Genomic DNA, 16,316 nt, shown 5'->3' on the forward strand with positions numbered 1-16,316 from the left:
TGTGATAGGAGTTCAAGAATATAGTAACTGCTTTAAAGCCAAAGTGATAATCTGCTAGTAATTTAAAAAGTGTAACTGTTGATCCTAAAAGTGACTTGAAATGTTTTGAGCTATTTATATGTGAGCTACTTATATTTGACAACAAAGAGAATATTATTTTTATATAAAGCAGTACGTATTTTCATATAATTTTGGTGTAGTGTTTTCTTTTTGAGTGCTATTGCGTGGAATTACTTTTGGGTGGTCTGCAACCTCTACACTGTGCCTCTGAATGTTAGTCTTGCCCTAGGCCAGGCTACCTACTTCCAACATATTGGTGCCTAGCGGTGGGATTGCGGACTTGGTTGCAGCTACTTACTAGTAATTTGACGTAATACACCCAACCTACACCAGGAGTTTTCTCCTTGCGGCCCTCCCAATTAGTCTTTTTGTTTTTTCTAAATTTATTCCTGGTGGTGGGTGGAGTTGGCTTTAGGTTGCCTTTGCCACTCTGAAATTTCTGGTGTGTACCTAGGTTTGCCAGACTCACAATGGAGTTCGCTGTGGAAAACCTAGAGGTCTATTCCGTGACACAGTTGAAAATGTTCTGCCAACAGATGGGGGTGTTTTTCAAACTTGGTGCCAGGAAGGGGGAGCTCCAGACTAGCCTTAGGGCCTGGGTGGAGGCACACCAAGGGACGAAGGAGGAGGATGAAGAGGTCGACCAGGACACGGTGGGGGAGGTAGAAGAGTTATTCCGCCATGAGGGGGAAAACTTACTCACCGGACCAGTGTCCTACTCCAGAAAGGGCAGTAGCATCTCTGGGAGAAGCCTAACGGAAGCCGAGCTCACCGATAGGAGGGAGAAAAGACAGTTAAAGTGGGAGTTGGCTAAGATGGAGCAGGAGAAAGAGGAGAGGAGGATGGTCCACGAGTTTAGACTGAAGGAACTGGAGCTCCAAAGTCTGCGACGGGGGTCCTCTCCTGTTAGGAATGGTGGCAGCGAACCAAAGGAGTCAGCCAGGGAGACCAAACCCTATATCCCAAAGGACCTGATAGCGAGCTTCAGTCAGGGGGACGATGTAGCTAAGTGGCTGGCCACTTATGAGGTTTCTCTGAAGGTTCATGGAGTGCAGGAGAAGGACTGGGGGGGTAGTTTGTACAAGTACATGCCTCCTGCTGGTCGGGACACCTTGCTGGCCCTGGATCCAGAGGAACAGACAAACTACCCCACCATGAAGCTGGCGTTGTTGAGGAAGTTCGGGCTCACCCCAGAAAGGTACCGACAGAAGTTCAGGGGGAGCCACAAGATGGGCACTCAGAACTGGGTGGACTTCCTTGATTACACCAGAAAGGCCTTAGAGGGTTGGGTCAAGGGCAGTGAGGTAAAAGATTATGAGGGGCTGTACGATCTGTTTTTGAGAGAACACCTCCTCGAGAAATGTTTTCCCGAGCTGCGCCAGCACCTGGTAGACAGCAAGCTGACCAATCCCCGGAAGCTTGCAGAGGAGGCGGACATCTGGACAAGTACCCGGGTGTCCTCCAAGGGGACTGGAGGGGAATCTCAAAAAGCCGGACAGGGCGCCCCCCAGAAGAAGGAGGGGGGGGAGAAAAAGAAAGAGTTCTCTAAAGGTCCCCAAAATAACTTCCAAGGGAAGGGAGCAGGTTTCACCCCTAGGGCAAACCCGCCCCGGAACCCTCATCCTGGCCAAAGCCAGCAGCCCAGGGTTCTCCACTGTTTTGAATGCGGTGGCGTTGGACATTATAAGGGAGATGTCAGATGCCCAAAGAGACCACCCCCTTCCACCGGAGGAAAGTCACCGGGAGTAGCTAGTGTAGCGCTCGGGGAGGAGTTGCCCTTAGATAAGGGGGGTGAGTGGGCGGGTGTCACCTTAGTGTCCCTGGGAGAGCGGGAGATGGTGCCAAAGATCCAGGTGCCCCCAAATACTACAAAGTATGGGCAATGGGTTACCATCAATGGCCAGAGAGGGGAGGCTCTGAGGGATACAGGAGCCAGCATGACTATGGTGAGAAGTCAGCTGGTGTCCCCAGAGCAGGTTGTTCCTAATGTACTCCACCCCGCCGCGATGACTGACGGCAGAATGGGCCACTATCCAGTGGCTGAGGTTCCCTTTGAGTGGGAGGGGGTTGCAGGTTCACTTCGAGTTGCCGTAGGCCCTGCCGTGCCAGTCGATTGTCTGTTGGGGAATGACATGGAACACAACACTTGGAGAGAGGTGGAATACCGGACGCATTCTGCGATGCTGGGTACACCTGACTGGGCCTGTGTCAGCACACGGTCTGCGACTGCCCGGAGAGGGAGTTCGCCTGGGTTGGAGCCTGGAACAATGGCCCAACCCGCTGCTAAGAAGGGACAGACCCGGAGACAGAGAAAGCCTGCTCCGGCTTCCACACCCCATGAGACAGATCGGCCACCTGCGGTGGTGGACCAGGAGTCCGTGGAGGGGGAAGTAGACTCTCTGGAGGATTTACCCATCCCTGCGGAGTGGCATGTGGAGGGAGGTCCTACCAGAGAGGAATTCTGTAAGGGGCAGAGGGAGTGCCCCACCCTTGAGGGACTGAGGCGACAGGCTGAAGCCCAAGCAGCAGGTGATGTTACGGGACATTACCATATTTACTGGGAGGATGGACTCCTCTACAGTGAACCCAAGGTACCCTCGCCTGGTTCATCGAGGGCCTTGGTAGTCCCGCAATAGTACCGAGCCTTTCTTTTGCAATTGGCTCATGCCATACCCCTGGCAGGACACTTAGGCCAGGATAAGACCTTTGCACGGCTTGTCCTCCACTTTTACTGGCCTCAGATGAAAGTGGCGTCCAACACATACTGTAGGACATGTGTAACCCGCCAGGCCAGTGGGAAAACAGGGGTGAAGCTAAAAGCTCCCCTGGAACCACTTCCAGTCGTTAGCACCCCCTTTGAGAGGGTGGGCATCGACATTGTAGGGCCTTTGGATCCACCAACAGCAGCTGGTCACAGGTTTATCCTGGTACTGGTGGATCATGCCACACGGTACCCAGAGGCAATACCTCTGAGGACAGTCACTGCACCTGTAGTGGCAAGAGCCCTAATGGGAATCTTTACCCGAGTGGGATTTCCCAAGGAAGTTGTGTCCGACAGGGGGACCAACTTCCTGTCAGCTTACATGCGGGCAATGTGGAAGGAGTGTGGAGTGACCTACCGGTTCACCACTCCTTATCACCCCCAGTCGAATGGACTGGTTGAGAGGTTTAATAAGACCTTGAAGGGCATGATCAAAAGTCTGCCCGAGAGCCTGCGGAGGAAATGGGATGTCCTCCTACCCTGTTTACTCTTTTCCTACAGGGAAGTGCCCCAGAAGGGAGTGGGCTTCAGCCCCTTTGAGCTTCTGTATGGGCACCCTGTACGCGGTCCTCTCAGCCTGGTGAAGGATGGTTGGGAGAAATCTCCCAGGAAACCCCCCCAGGATGTGGTGAGCTACATGCTGGCCTTCAGGAGCCAAATGGCGAAGTTGTGGAAGCAAGCTTCTGACAACTTGGAGGCCAGCCAGGCAGTCATGAAGGAGTGGTATGACCACAACGCTCACCAGGTGGAACTGGAGCCTGGACAGAAAGTGTGGGTGATGGAGCCTGGAGAGCTTAGCGCCCTCCAGGATCGCTGGACAGGCCCCTTTGAGGTGTTGGAAAAGAAGGGTAAGGCCACATACCTGGTGGACCTTAAGACCCCTCGACAGCCCCTACGGGTGCTGCATGCCAACCGACTCAAGCCCCACCATGAGAGGCCCGAAGTCATGCTGATGATGGTGACTGACGGGGAAGAGGAAGCGGAAAGCGAACCTCTCCCAGATCTCTTTTCGTCCCAAGAGAAGGATGGGTCAGTGGAGGGAGTGATTCTCTCTCCTACTCTAACTCCTGAGCAACGGGAGGACTGCCGCCAGATCCTGGAGCAGTACTCTTCGTTGTTCTCCCTTGTCCCGGGAAGGACCCACCTGTGTACCCATGATGTGGACACAGGAGACAGCCCACCAGTGAAGTCTAAGACCTACCGGCTGTCTGACAAGGTGAAGCCTAGCATCCATGGAGAAGTTGCCAAGATGCTAGAGCTGGGAGTAATTGAACCTTCCAACAGCCCTTGGTCCAGTCCGGTGGTGCTCGTGCCAAAAGCCGCACCCCCAGGCACCACACCTGAACTTAGGTTCTGTGTGGATTACCGAGGACTGAATTCAGTGACAAGGACTGATGCTTATCCGATCCCTAGGGCGGATGAATTGATTGACCGGCTAGGAGCTGCCCAATATCTGAGTACCTTTGACCTCACTTCAGGGTACTGGCAGATCTCCTTGACAGATGGAGCAAGGGAAAGGTCAGCCTTCTCCACGCCTGAGGGACACTACCAGTTCTGTGTGATGCCCTTTGGGCTCAAGAACGCCCCTGCCACATTTCAGCGGCTGGTGAACCAGGTCCTCTCTGGAATGGAGAGTTTCTCTGCTGCTTACCTGGACGACATTGCTGTCTTCAGTAGCAGCTGGGAGGACCATCTGCAGCATTTGCAGGCCGTTCTCCAGGCCCTGAGACAAGCTGGATTGACCATCAAAGCCAGCAAATGCCAGATTGGGCAGGGGTCGGTTGTGTACCTTGGACACTTGGTGGGTAGGGGGACTGTGCAGCCCCTGCAGGCGAAGATTGAGGCAATCATGGCCTGGGAACCCCCCAAGACACAGACTGAGGTCCGAGCTTTCCTGGGCCTCACAGGTTACTACCGTCGCTTTGTGAAGGGGTATGGCACTATTGTAGCGCCCCTCACAGAGCTCACCTCCAAGAAACAACCTCGACGGGTAGTTTGGACAAAGGCTTGTCAGCAAGCCTTTGAAAAGTTGAAACAGGCAATGTGCGCGGCACCGGTCCTGAGGGCCCCAGACTTCTCCAAGGAGTTCATTGTCCAAACAGATGCATCAGAACATGGCATTGGGGCAGTGTTATCGCAACTCAATGAAGAGGGCCTGGATCAACCTGTAGTCTTCTTATCCAGGAGACTGCTTCCCCGGGAACAGAAGTGGAGTGCCATTGAGAGGGAAGCTTTTGCGGTGGTGTGGGCTCTGAAGAAGCTGCGGCCATACCTCTTTGGCTCGCACTTCCTGGTTCAGACTGACCACCGACCCCTTCGTTGGCTGATGCAGATGAAGGGGGAAAATCCCAAGTTGTTGAGGTGGTCCATCTCCCTACAGGGAATGGACTTCCGGGTGGAACATCGGCCTGGAGTGGACCACGCCAATGCAGACGGTCTCTCCAGGTATTTCCGCCTTAGTGATGAGGACTCCCAAGGGGTTGGGTAGTTCTCCCCACTTTCAGCTGGGGGGGACGCGTGTTAGACCTGTCTGGCTTTTTGGCGAAGTCCCTCCTAATTTTTATTTATTTTGTCCCCTTTTTGCCCCTCATACCCTTATTAATTTTTGTGTCTACTGACTTTTTGTAGGTGTTGGCCAGGGGGATAGGTGTTCTCTCTCCCCCTCATAATCTTTTACCTCAGGCCCAGAGGCCTGTTCTGACAGGAAAGTTGGCACCACCTAAAATGGTGGCCACCAACTGCCCCAACTGTCACCAACAGAACTTGGCCATAGCCTAACATAGGGCATTCCAGAACCTTCTGGTCCATTCTGGACCACTGAAGGGCAGCCTATATAAGGCGGAATGCGGGGCAGCCATTTTGTCTACCTGTGGAAGTCAGCTGGAGGACAGGCTGTAGCTGAGGGTGGGAAGAGGCTGGACTTAGGATTGACCTCCTGGACTGGGAAGCCACCTTATTGGTCCAACCCACTATTCCCCTGTTGGTTATTTGCCTTGGCCCCGCTGTGGGAAGTTACTGGAGACCCTGGGCGCCTAGCTTGCCCCTTTTCTAAAATATATAGGGGAAGTTTATAGGAGACGGAGACTGCAGCGCTGCGGAGCGCAGTCCTCTGCTCAGCAGTTCGATTCTGGAGAGACTGTGAAGAAGGATTCTCCATATTCTGCTTTTCTTCCAAGTGCTGCCCAACTGCTGGAATCGCGCCCCCCCCCCCCTTGGTGCCAAAACCCCTCCGTGTCCTTCCTCCTACCTGAGACCACGAGGGCTGGGGAAGCGGGGACAGTGAGACCACAAGCTGTCCTGCACCTGGATCGGCGTTGGAATATTGAGGGAGCAGAAACTGTCATTCAGCTAGCCGTGCTGTCCCTGCATCGGTGTGGGCGAGCGGCGTTGTGGTGGAGCTGAAAACAAGGGCTCTGAGGTGAGGAGTGGACTGCGCAAGCCCTCGTCAGTTTCTACGTGGGCGGAGGAGGAATACAGCGGCGAACGAACAGCGCGATCTCAGGCGGTGAGACACTCGCCTTTCGCGCATGCCCCTTGAGCTGCCTGGCTCCGTGAGGTGGAGCCGAATAGGAGGAGGCGGAAGCCGGCGGGCGGGTCCGGAAGAGGAGTGCGTCCTTCAGTCGCTCTGAAGTGAGGTGAGCGCCTTCAGGAAGCTAGGCGCGAGAGGAGTCCTTCCTTGGAGGCTGCGCATTGGGCGGCGGCATCAGTGTGACCGGAGGTGCGCCAGCTACCGCTGCAGGCAAGTGGGGATCGTGCATCTCTCCCTCGCTCAAGCGCCACCGGAGGAGCCAGCGCGAGCGAGAGGGGGAAACGGAAGAGCCATCCGCCGGCTGATTACCCGGCCCATATCCTTTCTCCGCTCGAGTGCCACCAGAAGAGTTGGCTCGAGTGGGAGAGGGGAGTTGGAGTGTCCCAAGGCTATTGACTCTCGCCGGCGCTGGGCACAGACCACCTAACATGTGAGTTCCCTACGCTCCCTGGCAAAACCGGACCTCGACTGCAAGTAAGGAGGTAGTTATAAGGGGAAAGAGCCTTCTACCTAGGGAACTGGTGTTCTGGCTAGATGCCCTACCAGGGAGTACGCTGAGACTCTGTCTCCAAGAGTTTAGGGTCCCTAAGGGAACTCTGGCAGGGCTTAATTAACTATTGATCTAAGTGGTTCTCAACCAGTTGTCTTTAAAAGAGGATTAGTAGAAAAACGGTACTGTTATCCATGCAAAGGGGTGTTGCTCTGATCTGATTTAAGTGCTGCTCTTGCCAACCTTTAAAGCAATGCTGTGTTAAGAGATAGTATGAGGTGCGCAGAGTACAGTAAATGTATAGCTAACTATTAGGAAATCTAGTAATGTGATGTGAAATCTTAAGGTCAGTCATCCTGCTAAAAAAGAATGCTAATATTGTGATGATATCTGCTTTGGCTTATAGTGAATAGTAGTTCTCTCCCAAGATTCTAGTGGATTAATAATTAGCCTGATTGATTCTGAAGTACAGTTATCCTAAATGCAAAAGTGTGATAGGAGTTCAAGAATATAGTAACTGCTTTAAAGCCAAAGTGATAATCTGCTAGTAATTTAAAAAGTGTAACTGTTGATCCTAAAAGTGACTTGAAATGTTTTGAGCTATTTATATGTGAGCTACTTATATTTGACAACAAAGAGAATATTATTTTTATATAAAGCAGTACGTATTTTCATATAATTTTGGTGTAGTGTTTTCTTTTTGAGTGCTATTGCGTGGAATTACTTTTGGGTGGTCTGCAACCTCTACACTGTGCCTCTGAATGTTAGTCTTGCCCTAGGCCAGGCCACCTACTTCCAACACGGGTTTAGTCCGAGGTGCTCTCCTTCCATAGCATCAGAGGCCTTTGTAAGGAGTTTCCTCAGATACGGGTTTAGTCCGAGGTGCTCTCCGTCCATAGTGTCAGAGCCCTTTGTGAGGAGTTTCCTCAGATACGGGTTTAGTCCGAGGTGCTCTCCGTCCATAGTGTCAGAGCCCTTTGTAGGAGAGTAGGGTCTGCAATCCTATGATCACCCAGATTTTTTGCTTTTGTTTCACTGGTTTACGACTTTCTCTGGCTGTGGGCCTGCCAATCAGACCCACAGCCTGGCTGTTCTCTCTCTAAATTACAACATGTACCCTAGGTGCATTTACCAATTGGTACTGGGCCACCTTATCAGACCCTGTAACTCAGGGCATAGGTGTACCCAGGGCCTACCAGGGGCTGAAGCATGTATTATACCACCCCTGGCTGGCCTCCTAAATTTGACACAACTGGCTGCATGACAGCTGGGGCAAAGTCGTGTAATCACCCTTTGCTGTAGATATAGTATACCTATATCTAACCCTAAAATGGACACACAGATTCCTATCAGTCACTCCTATGGCAGGCCTTGACAATCCTGAAGGCAGAGTGCTTGGAATCGTGTGAGATGGTGCTCTGGCATGAGCTGAGCCTGTCTGCAGCTTGCGGAATCAAGTCCTAATAGCTGTTCCATGATATTGCATACCATATACTCTTAAGTGCATTATAATCCTCGCGGTTAAATGCTATCTTTGGTATTGCTTTATCAAAACATGTCGAGTAAGGTGTCATACGAATTGGAATACTAACCCCTCGCCAATTCTGGCGACGGGGTTAGCATTCCACCCTTCTAGAGGGACACGACATGTATGGAACTGTGAACCCCGGTTAAAGTTAAACGAAGCCTCAGCTCCACAAAATGGATGCTGCCACCACAGACACGAGTCTGACCCCCTGCAGCTGGGAGTCCTTCCAGCGAGGGGAGCCTGGACAAAGGGTTTCCTGTCAGGGGCGGTGCTAGCACCGTCCCAGACATGGTTTTGTGTATCCTGGGTAGGCAGGGCTTTACAGGAAGGTGACTGCTGAGTGGCACCCCGGTGCTCACTACGCACAGGCCGGTCAGAACCAGTTCCAGGGGCACACCAGCCCCTGGCCTGGGGAAAGTCCGGCATGGCAGAGGGGTGTAACCACCCCCCTCCTAGTCCCACCCATAGGCAGGACCTAGTCACCGGGTCAGCCCCCTTTTTTAGTATAAAGATAGGAGCGGGCCCCCTGTTCAAATTAGATCATCTTTGGAATCAAGACACGACTTTCTGCGAAAGACATCAAGATTTCCTTCTTCAAGATTCTCCCTTGTGGCTAAGGAGTAGTCACCCTGCATCAAGCGGGCACCATCCTAAGAACACTGCGGTCTGCTGCAAGTCCTTCTTCACGAATCCGAAGACCCAGCTCGACGAGACCCGGCTTCCCTGGCACCTCTGACCTCTACTCACCTCTACAGCAAAGCTGAGAACTGTGAGTGTGACGAGACCTCGAGGGACCGACGATCGCCAAGACTGCACAACTTCTTTGCAACAAGCCCACCGTGTGCTCCACTGGTGAGTGCTTTGGGGTCCGAGAAGCCCCAACCCTGAGCAGCTCCAGCACCGAAGATCAGCCCTCCAGCATCTCCACGATCTGCGTGGGGCCCTTCTGCTTTTGCGTGCTCACCGCGCTGTGTGGCTACTAGCCGGCTGGCTTGTGGCCTTCTTCACGACGCCCGACGACATCACTGCTGCTGGTCTGGTGGCTCCAGACTGGCCCTGGCTTCCTTCTTCAAGAGAGGCACCCCGGACCCTCCGGGTCCACTCCAGACGCCATTTTGAGTCCACCGCGTGGGCTTGAATTTGCCAAGGCTTTGTTGCCCAATCCTGGGTCCAGCGACGCCGACAACTTCATCCATCGTGGGATAGCTCGCTCCTCCATCCTGGTCGCCGACAACACCTCCTGGTCCGTGAGATCTGCGAGCACAGCGTCACCCACTCACCTAGTCGAGGTGACTACCATCCGGTGCCCTCCTGGTGCCACCTGACTACTGGCTAGTAGTCTCGAACTTGGTCCCCTCTGCTTTCAGGTGTCATCTTCCTTCGATCCAGGCTTGGATCCATCGAACTTTCTTCACTGGTCGCCTGCCAGCAACTTCTTTCTTCCAGGCTCCTGGTCCGTCTACGAGGATTCCCGACGTCTTTTGAGACCTATCCAGCTGCAGCCCCTGGGCTAGGTAACTTCGGCATTTCGGTGCCCCAGCATAGCCTCACTATCCAAGGGTCAGAATCCACTTTCGTTTTCCTCCTACCAGGTCGGGTTCGCCCGAGAACACTAACTTTGTCTTTACTAGCTACCATAGACTTTGTCCCGCATCACGCGTGAGAGTGCACACTCTGCACCCGAGTCCCCTGGGTCTCCTAGAAGTAATCTAACGATTCTATTGTCAAGTCCTAGCGATTCCAAAGCCTATTAGTACTGTACTTACCTGCTAGTAATTTCGCATTCCACTTTCAGAGTATATGGTTTTCCGTGCCCCTCGGGCATTTGTATATACTGTGCTAACTTAAGTATTTTCGTAAGAGTTTTGTGTTGTGCTTAGTACCCTGTCCTCATAAAGAGTACAGGGCTGTTGTGATTCTTAATAAATACACTGTTTATTTTCATAACACTTGTGTGGTGTCCTTTCACTTGGTATTCAAGGGGTATATGTGTGGTATAACAGCTGGCTTAAAACGCCCTCTCGAGTCTTTAGCCTTAGACTGCTCGTATCCACGCTACTAGGATAGCTGGTCTATAAGGTTGACTTACAACCAATCATCAATAAGGGTTGCTGGACTGATACATAGTGTTCACTAGAATAGTGAGCACTGCATATCAGGCCACCTTCTCACACCCTTTGTGAGGAGTTTCCTCAGATACGGGTTTAGTCCGAGGTGCTCTCCATCCATAGTGTCAGAGCCCTTTGTGAGGACTTTCCTCAGATACGGGTTTAGTCCGAGGTGCTCTCCGTCCATAGTGTCAGAGCCCCTTGAGAGGAGTTTCCTCAGATACGGGTTTAGTCCGAGGTGCTCTCCTTCCATAGTATCAGAGCCCTTTGTGAGGAGTTTCCTCAGATACAGGTTTAGACCAAGGTGCTCTCCTTCCATAGTATCAGAGCCCTTTGAGAGGAGTTTCCTCAGATACGGGTTTAGTCCGAGGTGCTCTCCTTCCATAGTATCAGAGCCCTTTGTGAGGAGTTTCCTCAGATACGGGTTTAGTCCGAGGTGCTCTCCTTCCATAGTATCAGAGCCCTTTGTGAGGAGTTTCCTCAGATACGGGTTTAGTCCGAGGTGCTCTCCTTCCATAGTGTCAGAGCCCTTTGTGAGGAGTTTTCTCAGATACGGGTTTAGTCCGAGGTGCTCTCCTTCCATAGTGTCAGAGCCCTTTGTGAGGAGTTTTCTCAGATACGGGTTTAGTCCGAGGTGCTCTCCTTCCATAGTGTCAGAGCCCTTTGAGAGGAGTTTCCTCAGATACGGGTTTAGTCCGAGGTGTTCTCCTTCCATAGTACCAGAGCCCTTTGTGAGGAGTTTCCTCAGATACGGGTTTAGTCCGAGGTGTTCTCCTTCCATAGTGTCAGAGCCCTTTGAGAGGAGTTTCCTCAGATACGGGTTTAGTCCGAGGTGCTCTCCTTCCATAGTGTCAGAGCCTTTTGTGAGGAGTTTCCTCAGATACGGGTTTAGTCCGAGGTGCTCTCCTTCCATAGTATCAGAGCCCCTTGAGAGGAGTTTCCTCAGATACAGGTTAGTCCGAGGTGCTCTCGTTCCATAGTGTCAGAGCCCTTTGAGAGGAGTTTCCTCAGATACGGGTTTAGTCCGAGGTGCTCTCCTTCCATAGTGTCAGAGCCCTTTGAGAGGAGTTTCCTCAGATACGGGTTTAGTCCGAGGTGCTCTCCTTCCATAGTGTCAGAGCCCTTTGTGAGGAGTTTCCTCAGATACGGGTTTAGTCCGAGGTGCTCTCCTTCCATAGTGTCAGAGGCCTTTGTGAGGAGTTTCCTCAGATACGGGTTTAGTCCGAGGTGCTCTCCTTCCATAGTGTCAGAGCCCTTTGTGAGGAGTTTCCTCAGATACGGGTTTAGTCCGAGGTGCTCTCCTTCCATAGCGTCAGAGCCCTTTGTGAGGAGTTTCCTCAGATACGGGTTTAGTCCGAGGTGCTCTCCTTCCATAGTACCAGAGCTCTTTGTGAGGCGTTTCCTCAGATACAGGTTTAGTCCGAGGTGCTCTCCTTCCATAGTACCAGAGCTCTTTGTGAGGAGTTTCCTCAGATACGGGTTTAGTCCGAGGTGCTCTCCGTCCATAGTACCAGAGCTCTTTGTGAGGAGTTTCCTCAGATACAGGTTTAGTCCGAGGTGCTCTCCTTCCATAGTGTCGGAGCCCTTTGAGAGGAGTTTCCTCAGATACGGGTTTAGTCCGAGGTGCTCTCCTTCCATAGTATCAGAGCCCTTTGTGAGGAGTTTCCTCAGATACAGGTTAGTCCGAGGTGCTCTCGTTCCATAGTGTCAGAGCCCTTTGTGAGGAGTTTCCTCAGATACGGGTTTAGTCCGAGGTGCTCTCCGTCCATAGTACCAGAGCTCTTTGTGAGGAGTTTCCTCAGATACGGGTTTAGTCCGAGGTGCTCTCCTTCCATAGTACCAGAGCTCTTTGTGAGGAGTTTCCTCAGATACGGGTTTAGTCCGAGGTGCTCTCCTTCCATAGTGTCAGAGCCCTTTGTGAGGAGTTTCCTCAGATACGGGTTTAGTCCGAGGTGCTCTCCTTCCATAGTGTCAGAGCCCTTTGTGAGGAGTTTCCTCAGATACGGGTTTAGTCCGAGGTGCTCTCCTTCCATAGTGTCAGAGCCCTTTGTGAGGAGTTTCCTCAGATACGGGTTTAGTCCGAGGTGCTCTCCTTCCATAGTGTCAGAGCCCTTTGTGAGGAGTTTCCTCAGATACGGGTTTAGTCCGAGGTGCTCTCCGTCCATAGCATCAGAGCCCTTTGTGAGGAGTTTCCTCAGATACGGGTTTAGTCCGAGGTGCTCTCCTTTCATAGTATCAGAGCCCTTTGTGAGGAGTTTCCTCAGATACGGGTTTAGTCCGAGGTGCTCTCCGTCCATAGTGTCAGAGCCCTTTGAGGGGAGTTTCCTCAGATACGGGTTTAGTCCGAGGTGCTCTCCTTCCATAGTGTCAGAGCCCTTTGTGAGGAGTTTCCTCAGATGCGGGTTTAGTCCGAGGTGCTCTCCTTCCATAGTATCAGAGCCCTTTGTGAGGAGTTTCCTCAGATGTGGGTTTAGTCCGAGGTGCTCTCCTTCCATAGTGTCAGAGCCCTTTGTGAGGAGTTTCCTCAGATACGGGTTTAGTCCGAGGTGCTCTCCTTCCATAGTGTCAGAGCCCTTTGAGAGGAGTTTCCTCATATACAGGTTTAGTCCGAGGTGCTCTCCTTCCATAGTATCAGAGGCCTTTGTGAGGAGTTTCCTCCGATACGGGTTTAGTCTGAGGTGCTCTCCTTCCATAGTGTCAGAGCCCTTTGTGAGGAGTTTCCTCCGATACGGGTTTAGTCCGAGGTGCTCTCCGTCCATAGTGTCAGAGCCCTTTGTGAGGACTTTCCTCAGATACGGGTTTAGTCCAGTACATGGAGCGCTCATCACACTGAAGGCCATTGTCTTTTGGGATGTACTGTCTTGTAATGTCTTGCTTCACTTGAACAGGCAGCAGCCAGGAATGGAGGCAATGACGGAAAGTTCAGCCTTTTAAATGTAATGATCCACTGCCTCTTCTCTGCAGCAGGCGCTTAGGGACCAGGCCTAAATGCTTTTTGGGTCTATATGGAAGACATAGGCTTTCTCTTTTACATCTCTCTGCAAGGCAGCTCTTCCTAGCTAGCTCTTTCACTTCGAAAAGAAAGAACACATATTAAACTTTGTTCAATAATGGTCACGTCCTGTTATTAAAATTCATTTCCCCACCGGAGTGTGTTTAGCTCCTTGCAGACGACTCTTGTAGTCAAGATGGCGTGACGTACGATCATTAAAGAGCGTCACCTATTTACAAGATGATTGCTTTCCTCCACACAACATGTTAATGTCTGGTTTGTGGACCTCCTTGTGCTGTCCACTGATGGGTGTTACTTGGGTCAAGATGAATGAAGATCCGGCTTTACACCGATTGTGTAAATCCTGGCTTTTTGGCTCTCGCTGTATTTTAGTCAAAAATATCAAAGTACTGAAAAATTCGATTTTTTTTTATTTCATGCCACCCATCAATGCACTATACAGTGGTCATGACAATAATTTAAATGTACACCATCATTTCCAGGTTTCATCTTCTATCTCAGAAAATATCTGGAATTCTGCTGAATCTTCATTCAGTTCTTCCTGTGATGAAATGGATGTGAGTTTCAAAAGCAGCGGCAGTGGGAGCAGGAGAGAAATATCTCCACGGCAGCCGACAGAGGGCAAAGAGACTGACCGTGGAAGGAAGGGAACACCGTCACTGCAGCCGACAGAGGGCAAAGAGACTGGGCATGACCGAAGAGGAACACCACCTCTACAACCATCAGAAAACATTGTGAACTATGAAGACCACACCGCCGCCTCACCTAACCAACATTCAGAGATGAGAAACACATCAAAGCAGACAGTGAATTCCAAAGAAGCTTCAGGTGGGTTCTACAGTATATTTGTTCATTTTCACTTCCCCAAACACACCTTGGCAGTCACTTTGGTGTATTCTGATATTCATAAAAGGTATGTTATCTCTGTGCATGTGCTAGATCCTGGAACACAATTTATTTTCCGTTAGAATCCAATACATAGAAAACAAGTCCATGAACGCAACATTTGCAGTAATTTATCTGACCAGTTATCCAAAATACAAGTTCAACCGTACATGTGGCTGTAAACACAACGTAGAAACAGTGGGCCAGATGTATGACCAGTATAAATTACGACTAGCAATTTGCGCTCGATTGCGAGTCGCAATTTGCAATGCACAAGAAACCGCGTGGTAGAAGAGCGCTATATAAATATTTTTAAATTCAAAATTTAAATTCAAATTCAAATTTTTCTATGCCGCCGCTATCGCTACCTTTGCAGCCCCAATGCAGGTCCACATATCTTCTTTAGTTTGGTGTTTGAGTGAGGGGTCACGAAAGCCCAGGAGAAGAGTCCCTGCCATATCGGTCGGAATAGCGTATCCCAATATTTCCTTAATTTGTGCTAGAATTTCCTCCCAGAAGGGTCGTATTCCAGGACAATCCCACCAAATATGCTGGCAGTCACCCAGTAGCCCACAGCCCCTCCAACACATATATGACGAGTTGGGGAATATTTTCCTGATCTTGGTAGGGTACAGGTAGGTACCAGTCCATCATCGTTTTGAGATGGGACTCCCGTAGTTCCATAGAATGATTACATTTTGTGATGTCCAACCATAATCCCTACCATTCTCTATCTTGGATATCGCGCTGCAATATTCCCTCCCACATGGTCATATAGCAGAGTTTCGGAGTGTGCATAGAGGTAAGAAGATACCTACAGGTGGAAGATAACTCCTTTCATAGATTCTACAGTTTGTACGTATGTTTCAAATTTCGTGAGGGGGTGAGTGGCCGCCTCAGAAACATGAGGTGTAAGAGCCCAATGTTTCAACTGAAGATAATGAAAGTATTCAGTAGATACCACCCCGTAAACCCTCTTGCAGCTGTCAATGTCGTAATTATGGAATAGGTGTGTCAGTGCTCAGTGCTCTGCAGCCCCCTCCCTCCATTGGTCAAAGGGACCCTCCTGTAGAGCAGGAGGAAAGGCTGGGTCCAAATGGATTGGTGTAAATGGGGTCCATTGATCATTGCCGCTCGAGTAGGCGTGCTAAGATGTACATTCTTGGGTCGCTCTTCCCGCAATGGTTCTATCCATATGGTGCCAGTACTTCTCCGATTCTCTCTTGGCCCATACGATCACCACCCGCAGCTGGGCGGCTTTATAATAAAGCCCAAAGTCCGGGAGTCCCGTCCCCCACTTCTTCCATGATCTTTTCAGTATGGAGAAGGAGAAACGTGCTCGCCCCCCTTGCCAATGGAACCGCAGAACCTTAGATTTTATTTTAGGAAGAAAGTCTTTGTCAAGTTCCACGGGGAGTGCCTGAAACAGTTATAAAAGTTTAGGGAGCACTGTCATTTTAACTCCATGTATGCGGCCAAGCCAAGATATAAAGAGCGGTTTCCATCGTACAAGGTCCGCCTGGAGTCTAAGGATGGAGGGTGGGAAGTTAGCTCTATAAAGTTCTTCCACCCTAGGCGTCAGTTGTACCCCCAAGTACTGGAGAGGGCGGGAAGTCCACTGTAGTTGGGTGCATGCCTGATGTTCCCTGACTCTGGCGTCAGGGATTGTGAGATTGAGAACATAGGATTTGTCTGGGTTAACCTTGAAGCCCGCCACCGCTTCAAAGCGCGTAAGTTCCGCTTGAAGCATGGGGAGAGAGGTGGCCGGATCCGTAAGAGAGAAGAGCACATTGTCTGCGAAGAGGGATATTTTATGCATTTCCCTGTAAAAGGAATGCCCTTTATCTCTGGCGCTGCACGTATGGCTATGGCTAGCAGCTCAATACTGAGGGTGAACAGCAAAGGTGACAAAGGGCACCCCTGGCGGGTACCACTAGTCAGG

The 16,316-nt window shown here is 51.1% G+C and overlaps 1 protein-coding gene across 1 annotated transcript in view; it reads left to right on the plus strand.

Moving 5' to 3' along the window:
* FSIP1 (fibrous sheath interacting protein 1) overlaps window positions 1-16,316 on the plus strand; it is an 898,930-nt gene that overhangs the window by 36,473 nt on the left and 846,141 nt on the right. Inside the window, exon 3 of the mRNA XM_086936904.1 lies at window positions 13,972-14,317. Within this exon, the coding sequence (XP_086793030.1) occupies window positions 13,972-14,317 (346 nt within the window). The remainder of the gene's footprint in view (window positions 1-13,971; window positions 14,318-16,316) is intronic.

This window comes from Lissotriton vulgaris, chromosome 9 (assembly GCF_964263255.1).
Source record: "Lissotriton vulgaris chromosome 9, aLisVul1.2, whole genome shotgun sequence".
NCBI classification, from domain to species: domain Eukaryota; kingdom Metazoa; phylum Chordata; class Amphibia; order Caudata; family Salamandridae; genus Lissotriton; species Lissotriton vulgaris.